Source organism: Bos javanicus, chromosome 9 (genome assembly GCF_032452875.1).
Source record: "Bos javanicus breed banteng chromosome 9, ARS-OSU_banteng_1.0, whole genome shotgun sequence".
Taxonomy (NCBI): Eukaryota; Metazoa; Chordata; class Mammalia; order Artiodactyla; family Bovidae; genus Bos; species Bos javanicus.
The window spans coordinates 9,724,138-9,736,899 of NC_083876.1; the positions used below are offsets into that span (position 1 = coordinate 9,724,138).

At 37.3% G+C, this 12,762-nt stretch overlaps 1 protein-coding gene across 6 annotated transcripts in view; it reads left to right on the plus strand.

The window, feature by feature from the left end:
- Window positions 1-12,762, plus strand: part of FAM135A (family with sequence similarity 135 member A) — a 154,208-nt gene that overhangs the window by 95,855 nt on the left and 45,591 nt on the right. For all 6 annotated transcript variants that reach the window (XM_061427131.1, XM_061427136.1, XM_061427132.1 and 3 more), the window contains one exon: window positions 4,622-4,777. In XM_061427131.1, coding sequence (XP_061283115.1) covers window positions 4,622-4,777 — 156 coding nt within the window. The remainder of the gene's footprint in view (window positions 1-4,621; window positions 4,778-12,762) is intronic.

A 12,762-nucleotide genomic window follows, 5' to 3' on the forward strand; every position in this document is an offset into this window, starting at 1 on the left:
GTCCATAAGTCTATTCTATATGTCTGTTTCTCCACTGGTACCCTGTAAATGAATTCTTCAGTACCATTTTTCTAGATTCTGTATATATGCGTTAGAATATGATATTTATCTTTCTCTTTCGGACTTACTTCACTCTGTACAATAGGTTCTAGGTTCATCTACCTCGTTAGAACGGACTCAAATGCGTTCCTTTTTATGGCTGAGTAATATTCCATTGTGTATATGGACAACAATTTCTTTATCCGTTCATCTGTTGATGGACATCTAGGTTGCTTATATGTTCTAACTATTGTAAATAGTGCTGCAGTGATCAATGGGATACATGTGTCTTTTTCAGTTTTGGTTTCCTCAGGGTATATGCCTACGAGTGGGATTGCTGGGTCATATGGTGATTTTATTCCTATTTTTTTAAGGATTCTACATACCTTCTCCCATAGTAGCTGTATCGGTTTACATCCCCACCAACAGTGCAAGAGTGTTCCCTTTTCTCCATACCCTCTTCAGCATCTGTTGTTTGTAGACTTTTTGACGATAGCCACTGGATTGTCCACTGGTGTTTGCTCCTGAGGCTGCTCTGGAGGAATTGGGTCTGCCGCAGTGAGGGCCAGGTGCAGAAATCACGCAGCTGCTTGGGTCACAGGGGCCCTGGCAGCACCAGGTACTCAGGGAAGTTGGCAGCTAGGGAAGCAGGAAATATAGTGCTCTAGAAGGGCATGGCAACCTGTATTTGGCTGATACGCTTCAGTATCCATGCCTGGAGAGAACCCCCTGAGAGAGAAGCCTGGCAGGCTACAGTCCACAGGGTCACAAATAGTTGGACACGACCAAAGCAACCCTGCATGTGTAGATGCAAGACTTCTTTTATCTGTGGCAGCTCTGCCCCAATGAGGGTTGAGTGTGAAGGTGGCGCAGCTGCTTGGTTTGCGGGGACCCTGGCGGCGCCAAGTGTGCAGGAACACAGACTGCCTCCGCCGCAGGAGTTATGGCCTGATCAGAGTCTTTTATAGAGCCTCCTGTAGCTGTCGATCAGAGGACCTCTTTGGCCAGTCTTTCTCCGTAGCTCTGCCCATTCAGTCACATAGAGGGGCCCCCCTTGCTGTGGTCCTGCTCCGTAGATTGGTGCATCAGGCACTTAAAGGAGCACCCTGGGTGGGATCCTAATCTGTAGTTCAGTGCATCAGGTGTTTGATGGGCCCACCTCTCTATTGTTCAGCTGCTGTTCCTGGCATGTGGGGAGAGAGAGGCTATGGTGATGGTTCCACCCCCTACACTGACTCAGCAGTATCTCCTTGCTTCCATGGCTGCCTGGCTTTCCTCCACAGGCATTTCCCACCACAGTCTCCTCCCTCACAACCCCTCAATCTGTTTCTCTGCAGTCCACAGCAGCTCTCTCCCTGGGATTGCTCCACAATCCCTAAACCCCAGCTCCCAGCTACTTCACCTTCCAGGGGACCAGTGTCCCTGTCCAGGGTATGTATGGCTGCGGCAAGGACTGTCTGATTCTCGTTTCATTTAGGCTGCCACTGATCAGCTGTTTCACTCTCAGCCTTAAATGTTTCTTCTCTGACTCAGACTGGACCCTTGCTTCAGTTCCCTCACCTGCTGAGGGCAGGTCTAGTCGTACTAACACTCCTGTTTTTCCTGGTAGTCCCTTTGTCCTACCAAGTTTTGTGTGGTTCTATATATTCTTTTCCACTGGTCAGGTTCTCCTGTCCTCTGTCAGCTGGTATTCTGCATGACTGTGATTTTTTTTTTAATAACAGTATAATCTTTGTTGAGTTATGGTGAGATACAGATTCCCATACCTTGCAGATCTTTTTCAGAGATGAATTTGGCAGTATGTATCCAACACCATAAAAAATATTCCTTCTCAATTTATACCAAATAAACAATCAGAAATTCATGTATAATGTAATCTGTGATATTATAAAACATTAACCTAAATAAATACCCAACAGTAAGACTTTGGTTAAACAAATCATGGGCCACTCATAAAAACATTGTGCAACCTTAAAAGTGATGCTTTCAACAAATATTTGGTGATATAGGAAAATGCTCATACTGTGTTATTCAGTGAAAATGGCATAAAAATATGATTCTGGTTTTTTCTTCTCTGTAACTGAAAATAATTGAAGACTGTATACTAAAATGAACTTTATTTTTTTTCAATCAAAAAAGGTCAATGAATGCTATGAAAAGGTATACATCTATATAAAACAAAATAATGAATTTATTAAAAAAAATAGTATACAAGTATAAATGTCTTATTATTCCTACATTTATATATATAAAAAATCTTGTCAAACTTCATTCCAATTTTCTTTTTAATATAAAAAAGAATAATTATTTACATTTTGACACTTATCATAAAGAGTTATATAAACCAAAGGAGTAATTTGTTTATAGGATGCTTTTCCCAATAATGAAAATACCAAAAGTCCTTTCTCAGAAACTTGATGCCATACTGCCTGAGAAATACAGGTAATAAATACAGGGTATCTAGACAGCCTTGCTTTCTGGGGGGAATTATTTTTACTTGTGTGTAGATTATACCAGGTGTAGTATTGCTTGCCTTACACAGTACTATTTAATTACTGTCAAATACTTATTCTAGTCTTCTTTTCCTAACTTCATTAAACTCATTCTTGAAACCATACTACAGGTTTCAGCTTATTTATACTCCATTTTAATCTTCTGTGTGTTAAGAGACATAAAAAACTTGGCAGCTTTATTTCTAATAATATTTATACATCATCCCTGAGGTAAAACCCTTCTGTAGAATTTCTCTGTGTGTTGAGTCAGTGTTTATCATTTGTTGACTCATTAGCTTCCATTCTAGAATTCTGGAATTTGTCAATATTTTCGGAATTTCTCCTTGTTTTCTGGGGACTTTTTCCTTATCTGAAGCCTGTAATTCCTTATTCAGTCATTCATTCATTTATTCGTTTGGTACACATCTATTGAGTGACTACTGTGTACTGGTTACCAGTCACACAAGTGAATAAGACATGATCCCTCCCCTTCTTACTTATTTTGCTGAGTTTTTGTTTTATATGTTCTCTGAGTTAAGAAGATAAATGGAAGCTTGGTTCGGGTCAGGGAAGAAAAGCCTGCTGAATTTCAGACTTTAAAAAGGAGTCTGTATAAAGAAAAGTGAAAGTGAAGTCGCTCAGTTGTGTCCGGCTCTTTGCGACCCCATGGACTATAGTCCACCAGGCTGCTCCATCCATGGGATTCTCCATGCAAGAATACTGGAGTGGGTTGCCATTTCCTTCTCTAGGGAATCTTCCTGACCCAGGGATCGAATCCAGGTCTCCTGCATTGCAGGCGGACTCTTTAACCTCTGAGCCACCAGGGAAACCCGAGAATATCATATATGATGAGCAACATTTAGGGGTTTCATTTGTTTTTTAGAAGGGGACTGGTACAGGTATAATGAGTATAATTGGGGACATGGTGAATTGTCCAAGCACAGTTGTCCAATAGTTGTTGGGTCTAAACATGAGGGATACTTGATCAAGAGACACAGATATAGTGGTGGTTGGTGTGCAGGTGGAGATGAGCTGTGGGAGTGGCTGTTAACTTCAATCTGAATACATGACTTCCCCCATCTTTATGGCAGGAAAGTGAAATCAGCACCCATGTATATATTTAAAGTAGATTTCCTAGCGTTACTAATAATTAAAGACAGATTTTTGCATCAAGATTCTATCTGCGTAGAAACTGACTGCTGCCTTAGTGGACAAAACGTCCTTATGAGAAACATCATTCTGCTTTATAGTCTTTGTTATTCTTTGTTCAGAAGTTCTTTATCAATTCAAGAAAACTAAAAGCCTTCAAGAAAATTCTACATCTCATTCAGTACTCTTAATTTCTGTCATCAATTAAGATGAATATTTAAATAAACAACAACTTAATAGCACTATTCAAACATTCATAATATATATACATATACATATAATAGATATATATTTGTTTACCCACTTTTCTCTCCTCATTAGACTATGATCTTTTCATATTAATCTTGGTGTCTGTAGAATGTAGCCCCCTAGCGTGTAAAATGTGCTCAATAAATACTGGATGCATGAATTGTTAGAAAAGAAGAAAGAAGTGTTTGACAACTCTGGGAAAGGGTTTCTGTGAGCAAAATAAAATCTAAGAGCAGAGATGTGAAGGAAGAGCTGCTTTAGAGAGAATCTCAATCCTTTCTGAGGAGCATGTGACCTTTAAATTACTTAACTGATTGAAAATAAATCATATTTTAAGATTTCACAGTCTTTCAAAAATTTTATAACTTTGATCATGATTTGTTTTGCTTAAAATTCCTAGTTTTAGTGTTTGAATTTGATCATGTTGTATAGAATCCTGATTTGTAACTTTAGACTATATCTGATATTATTTCAGAAATTGAAATATTGGTTAAATTGTCGAAAATGCTAGAGTGACTACCAAGATAGGAAAAAAGCCATGGGATAGTTGGTCTCTCTCTACACACACGTGCAAGTGTGCACAGATGTACATATTTTAAAACTAAAAAATTTGCCTTTGTATTAATACTTTCAGTAATATACGTGTTATGGTAATTCTCAGAGAGCAGTTTTTTTTTTTCTTGTCATTTCAGAAAATAGAAAATCCTGATGAACTGGCAGAACTTATAAATATGAATCTTGCACAGCTTTGCTCACTTTTAATGGCTTTATGGGGACAATTTCTGGAAGTTATAACACTACATGAGGAACTAAGACTATTACTAGCACAAGAGCACCATACTCTGAGGGTAAGTTATAAAAATAAGTGATTGTAGAGCATTTTAATGAGTATTGTCATTTATATTTAGAAATTTCTTATGAATAAAAATTCTGATTTTTATCTATTATGTTCATAAATGAGAAAAGAGACATCTATCATTGTGTTATTGTTTGATTCCTAAAGTTAATAATAGAAGAATACAGTTGAGTATATGACCTATCTCAGTTACAACCCTTGCAACTAAGAGACACCACCTGTATGAAATAAAATACACAATAAAGGATAGTTCTTGGAATCCAGGAACAGGAATTATCACTAGATCTCTTAAGAAAAAGAAACCAGAACTAAAAAGCCATCTCAGAATAGACAGAATATCTCTCTCCAAACCTCATACTCCCTCCTTTCCTCTCTCCTTCCTTCACCTCATTTAGAGATATATATTATGAACTTTGCAGGCTCGGGGGAGTAATCTAGACATGGAGGTTGTTATAGGTCTGGTACGGACACTATGCAGAAAATTTTGTACAATTTTATTGTGTCAAGAGGCTTCGAGATGTTAAATCTCTGTCTTTTCAGCTTTATCTCCTTATGTACTCTGTATGCACACTAATTTTCCTGAATTAGTTACACAAAACATCATGTGTATTTTATTTTCTTTTCTAGTTTTTCTTTTCTTAACTATAAAGCACAAATGAAAGTGGTAGTCGCTCAGTTGTGTCCAACACTTTGTGAACCCATGGTCCCTCCATGGAATTCCCTAGGCAGGAACACTGGAGTGGGTTGCCATTCCTTTCTCCAAGGGATCTTCCCAACCCAGGGATCAAACTGGGCTCTCCTGCATTGGCAGATGGGTTCTTTACCATCTGAGCTACTACATAAAGCACAATATATAATTAAAATCAGAAAAGTTCATAAAACGTGCACATTTTAACAAGTGGTTAAAAGTACCTACCCTTTTAACAATCACCCAGATCAAGAAATAGAATATTGTCAATACCACAGACATGTTCTATGTATTTGTTCCAATTTCTACCCCTTTATGACATTTACAAGGAATCACCATCTTTCTCAGGAAGTTCCTTCTTTCTCTTTTAGTTATTCAGTCTATATTACTGAATTCTACATAAATGAATTCATACAGTATGTATTCTTTTGTATATTGCTTCTTTCAGTTGAGATTTTGTTTTGGAGATTAATCTATTTTTGTTGTTGTTGTTGTTAGTAGCTGTAGCTTACTCATTTTCATTGCTATAATGTATTTCCATTTGAATATACCTACAATTTGTCCATTTTACTGTTGATAAGTGTTTGGATTATTTCAGATTTGTAGCTACTGTAAACCAAGCTGCTGTGAATATTTCCTGTCATAACAGTTTCTGTGATGTATTTACCTATGAAAGAGATTACTGTGTCATAGGGTATAAATAACGTCAATTCTATTATATAATGCTACCCTGGTTTCCAAAGTGGTGCTGATTTTCACTCCCACAAGCACCATAGTAAAGTTCTTAGTCCACCTCCTCCCCAGTTCTTGATATTGGCAGACTTTTAAACTTTTGCAAGATGGATGTAAAATGGTATATCATTTTAGTTTTATATGTATTTTTTGATGACTTGGTAATAGTTGAGCACCATTTTGTATGACTGTTGGCTGTGTAGATTTCCTGTTTGTGAAGTACCTGTCCAAACTGGCTGCCCATTTTCTATCAGATTAGTTTTCTTTTTCTTCTTGATTTATAATAGTTTTCTGTGTATTCTAAGTACTGATCTTTGTTAAATGTTTTATAAATCTTTCCTCATTTCATGGTTTTTTCCACTATGTTCATGCTGTCTTTTGATGAAGTAGAGGTCTTAATTTGTCGATGGAAGGCAAGAGAAAAGCCAGACAGAGACACACCTGTATTTGAACATAATATGTACAGATCAGCAAGGAAGATGTGACATTATCAATAAATGATATTGGGACAATTGGGTATTATATAACTGAATTATATAAAATTCAGTTCCAGATGGACTAAAAACAGACATGAAAGGCAAAATCATAAAGTTTCTAAAATATAGAAGAGAACTATCAGAAGTATTACAGAAGTAGTACAGCTTACTCCCATATTGTCTTTGTCAGAATCACAAGTTACCATTTTGGCACATTTGCTTCATCATTCCTTCTTTTTGTCAATAGATACACATTCCCAGTTGCTCAACTGGTAAAGAATCCTCCCGTAATTCTGGAGACCCCAGTTAGATTCCTGGGTCGGGAAATTCCCCTGGAGAAGGGATAGACTACCCACTCCAGTATTCTGGAGCTTCCTTGGTGACCCAGGTGGTAAAGAATCCACCTGCAATGTGGAAGACCTGGGTTCAATCCCTGGGCTGGGAAGATCCCCCTGGAGGAGGGCATGGCAACCCACTCCAGTATTCTTCCATAGAGAATCCCCATGGACAAAGGAGCTGGCGGGGTACAGTCTATGGGGTCCCAAAGAGTCAGACACGACTGAGCAACTAAGCACAGCACAGCACCCATATAAATATACTCACACACATATTTTTTTTTCTGGGCCATTTGATAGTTACAGACATTATACTCGTTTTTCCTTAAATACTTCAGGGCATATTGACTAAGAACAAAGATATCCTCTTACGTAACCACAGTACAGTGATCAACTTTAAGACATCTAATACTGAAGCTAAAGGCAAAGGAGAAAAGGAAAAATAAACCCATTTGAATGCAGAGTTTCAAATAATAGCAAGGAGAGATAAAAAAGCCTTCCTCAGTGATCAGTGCAAAGAAATAGAGGAAAACAATAGAAAGGGAAGGACTAGAGATCTCTTCAAGAAAATTAGAGATACCAAGGGAAATTTTCTTGCAAAGATGGGCACAATAAAGGGCAGAAACCTAAAGGCAGGGGCCTAACAGAAGCAGAAGAGATTAAGAAGAGGTGGCAAGAGTACACAAAAGAACTGTACAAAAAAGATCTTAAATGACCCAATAACCATGACAGTGTGATCACTCACCTAGAGCTAGACATCCTTGAACGCAAAGTCAAGTGGGCCTTAGGAAGCATCACTACGAACAAAGCTAGTGGAGGTGATGGAATTCCAGTTGAGCTGTTTCACATCCTACAAGATGATACTGTTAAAGTGCTACACTCAATATGCCAGCAAATTTGGAAAAGTCAGCAGTGGCCACAGGACTGGAAAAGGTCAGTTTTCATTCCAATCCCAAAGAAAAGCAATGCCAAAGAATTTTCAAACTACCGCACAATTACACTCATCTCACACTCTAGCAAAGTAATGCTCAAAATTCTCCAAGCCAGGCTTCAACAGTAAGTGAACCGTGAACTTCCAGATATTCAAGCTGGATTTAGAAAAGGCAGAGAAACCAGAGATCAAATTGCCAACATCTGCTGGATCATTGAAAAAGCAAGAGAATACCAGAAAAACATCTACTTCTGCTTTATTGATTACACCAAAGCCTTTAATGTGTGTGGATCACAACAAACTATGGAAAATTCTTAAAGGGATGGAAATACCAGACCACCTTACCTGCCTCCTGAGATACCCATATGCAGGTCAAGAAGCAACAGTTAGAACCGGACATGGAACAACAGACTGGTTCCAAATTGGGAAAGGAGGATGTCAAGGCTGTATATTGTTACCCTGCTTATTTAACTTATATGCATAGTACATCATGTAAAATGCTGGGCTGGATGAAGCACAAGCTGGCATTAAGATTGCTGAGAGAAATATGAATAATCTCATATACGCAGATGACACCACCCTTATGTTAGAAATAGAAGAACTAAAGAACCTCTTGAAAGTGAAAGCGGAGAGTGAAAAAGCTGGCTTAAAACTCAGCATTCAGAAAGCTAAGATCATGGTATCCAGTCCCATCACTTCATGGCAAATAGATGGGGAAACAATGGAAACAGTGAGAGACTTTATTTTGGGGGGCTCCAAAATCACTGCAGATTCTGACTGCAGCCATGAAATTAAAAGACGCTTGCTCCTTAGAAGAAAGGCTAGACCAACCTGTTAAAGACAGCATATTAAAAAGCAGAGACATTACTTTGCCAACAAAGGTCCATCAAGTCAAAGCTATGGTTTTTCCAGGAGTCATGTATGGATGTGAGAGTTGGACTATAAAGAAAGCTGAGCGCTGAAGAATTGATACTTTTGAACTGTATTGTTGGAGAAGACTCTTGAGAGTCCCTGGACTGCAAGGAGTCAATCCTAAAGGAAATCAGTCCTGAATATTCATTGGAAGGACTAATGCTGAAGCTGAAACTCCAATATTTTGACCACCTGGTGCGAAGAACTGAGTCACTGGAAAAGACCCTGATACTGGGAAAGATTGAAGATAGGAAGAGAAGGGGACAACAGAAGATAAGATGAGATGATTGGATGGCATCACCAGTTCGATAGACATGAGTTTGAGCAATCTCTGGGAGTTGGTGATGGACAGGGAGGCCTAGCGTGCTGCAGTCCATGGGGTCGCAAAGAGTCAGACACGACTGAGTAACTGAACTGTACTGAAATACTGATACCTACTACATGATTCATTTTTAAATCTGGTCAGTTGTCTTAATAACACCCTGTGTGACAACCTTTTCCAGGATCAATCTCAGGGTCACACATTGCAATCAGTTATCACATCCCTTTAAACTCTTCAGACTCACTTAATCTTCCTTCTTCCTTTCGTTTTCTTCATCTTTCACAACTTTAGCCAGTAATTTTTAGACCAGTCTTCAATCTGGTCTTCAATTTGATTATGATTAGATTTAGAATTATAGTATTAGTGGGAATGCTACATTTTATTTCTTTTTCAGTCAATTTTGGTAAATTATATTTCTCAAGGATTTTTTTTATCTCAATATATTGATTTATTGGTCTTAAATGAATTCAGAATAATTCTGAAAATTCTTAAAAAGAATTCAGAATAATTATAATGACGATGATCCAGGATGTCGGAAAAAGAATGGTGGGCAAAGATTGAGAAGATGAAATAAATGTTTACCAAAGGCCTAGAAAAACAAAAGAACAAACAAACAGAGATGAACAATACACTAGAAGGAATTAATAGCAGAATAACTGAGGCAAAAGAACGGATTAATGACTTGGAAGATAGAATGGTGGAAATCACTGCTGCAAAACAGAATGTAGAAAAAAGAATGAAAAGAAATGAAGACAGCCTAAGAGACCTCTGGGATCATACATATTGCCTTAATAATTGCCTTAAATATCAATGGATTAAAGACACCAACCAAAAGACATAGACTGGCTGGGTAGATACAGAAACAAGACCCATAGATGTGTTGTCTACAAGAGACCCACCTCAGACTTACAGACTGAATGTAAGAGGATGGTAGAAGGTATTCCACACACAGTGAATTCATAAGAAAGCTGGAGTAACAATACATCACACAAAATAGACTTTAAAGCAAAGACTGTTATAAGAGACAAATAAGGACACTTGATAATGATCAAGTGTTCAATCTGAGAAGAAGATACAACAATTATATATGCACCCAACATAGGAGTACCTCAGTATGTAAGGCAAATACTAAAAACTATAAACAGAGAAATCGACAGTAACAGAATAATAGTGGGGGACTTTAATACCCCACTTTCTCTAGACAGAAAATTAATAAGGAGCATGGACCTTAAATGACAGTTTAGATCAGTTGGATTTAATTGATGTTTATAGAGCGTTTCAACCAAAAGTGGCAGACTTTACATTCTTCTCAAGTGCACATGGAACATTCTCCAGGATTGACCACATGCTGGGCCACAAGGCAAGTCTTGGCAAATTCAAGAAAATCGAAATTATATCATTTTTTCTGTCACAAAGCTCTGCGATTAGAAATAAATCACAAAAAAATACTCTAAAAAACATAAATACGTGGCAGGTAAACAATATGCTACTCAGAAACCATTGGATCACTGAAAAACTCAAAGAGGAAATTAAAAAGAAAAAACTTAGAGACAAATGAAAAGGAAAGCACAATGGTCCAAAACTTATGGGATGCAGCCAAAGCAGTTTTAAGTGGAAAGTTTATGGCAATACACAGTTACCTCAAGAAACAAGAAAAACCTCAAACAACCTAACCTTATACCTAAAACAATTAGAGAAAGAAGAAAAAACAAACCTACGATTAACAGAAGGAAATCATAAAAATCAGAGCAGAAATGAATGAAATAGAGACAAAGAAAAATCTCAAAGATCAATGAAACTAAAAGCTTATTCTTTGAAAAGATAAGCAAAATTGATAAACCTTTAGCCAGAAACCAAGAGAAAAAAAAAGGGAGGATTCAAATCAGTTAAATTAGAAATGAAAAAGGAGAAGTTACAACTGACTCCATAGAAATACCAAGGATCATAAGAGACTACTATCAACAATTGTATGCCAGTGAAATGGACAACCTAGAAGAAATGCCCAAGTTCTCAGAAAGGTACAGTCTCCTTAAACTGAACCAAGATGAAATAGAAAACATGAACAGACCGGTCACAAGCACTGAAATTGAAACTGTTATTAAAAACCTCCCAACAAACAAAAGTCCGGGCCCCGACAGCTTCACAGGCAAATTTTATCAAATGTTTAGAGAAGAGCTAACACCTCTCCTTCTGAAACTGTTTTAAAAGATCGCAGAGGAAGGAAAACTCCCCAGCTCATTTTATGAGGCCACCATCACTCTGATACCAAAACCAGACAAAGATAGCACACACACACACACACACACACATTATAATCCAGTATCACTGATGAACATAGATGCAAAAATCCTCAACAAACTACTAGCAATCTGTATCCCACAATACATTGAAAAGATCTTACACTATGATCAAGTGGGATTCATCCCAGTGATGCAAGCATTTTCCAACATCCACAAATCAATCAAGGTAATATACCACATCAACAAATTGAAGAATAAAAACTATATGATCATCTCAGTAGATGCTGAAAAAGCTTTTGATAAAATTCAGCACCCATTTATGATTTAAAAAAACTCTCCAGAAAGTGGGCATAGAGGGTACATAAATCAACATAATAAAGACCATATTCTACAAACCTACAGCTAGCATCATACTCAATAGTGAAAAACTGACAGCATTCCCTCTAAGATCAGGAATAAGACCAGGATGTCCACTCTCACCTATTTTATTCAACATAGTTTTGGAAGTCCTAGCTATAGCAATCAGAGAAGAAAAAGTAAGGGGAATCTAAATTGGAAAAGAAGAAGTTAAACTATCACTATTTGCAGATGACATGATACTATATAGATCCTAAAGATGCTACCAGAAAACTAATAAAACTCATCAATGAATTTGGTAAATTTGCAGGTTATAAAATTAATACACAGAAATCTGTTGCATTTATCTACACGAACAATGAAAGATCAGAAAGAGAAATTCAGGAAGCAGTTCCATTTACCATTGCATCAAAAAGAATAAAATACCTGGGGATAAATCTACCTAAGGATACAAAAAACCTGTACTCTGAAAACTGTAAGATACTGATGGAAGAAATCAAATAAGTCATAAACAGATGGGAAGATACACCATATTTTTGGACTGCAAGAATCAATATTGTCAAAATGACTATAGTACCCAAGGCAATCTACAGATTCAGCACAATCCCTATCAAATTACCTATAGCATTTTTCACAGAACTAGAACAAAAAAATCTCAAAATTTGTATGGAGGCAAAAAATATCCCAAATAGCCAAAGCAAGCTTAAAAAATGGAGCTGGAGGAATCAGGCTCCCTGGATATACTACAAAGCTACAGTCATCAAAACAGTATGGTACTGGCCCAAAACTAGAAATATAGATCAATGGAACAGGACAGAAAATGCAGAAATAACCCCATTCACCTATGGTCAATTAATTGATGATGAAGTATGTTGGAAAGACAGTCTTTTAAACAAGTGGTGCTGGGAAAATTGGACAATACATATTTAAAAAATGAAGTTAGATCATTTTGTATATGTATAGAACATATACAAAGATAATCTC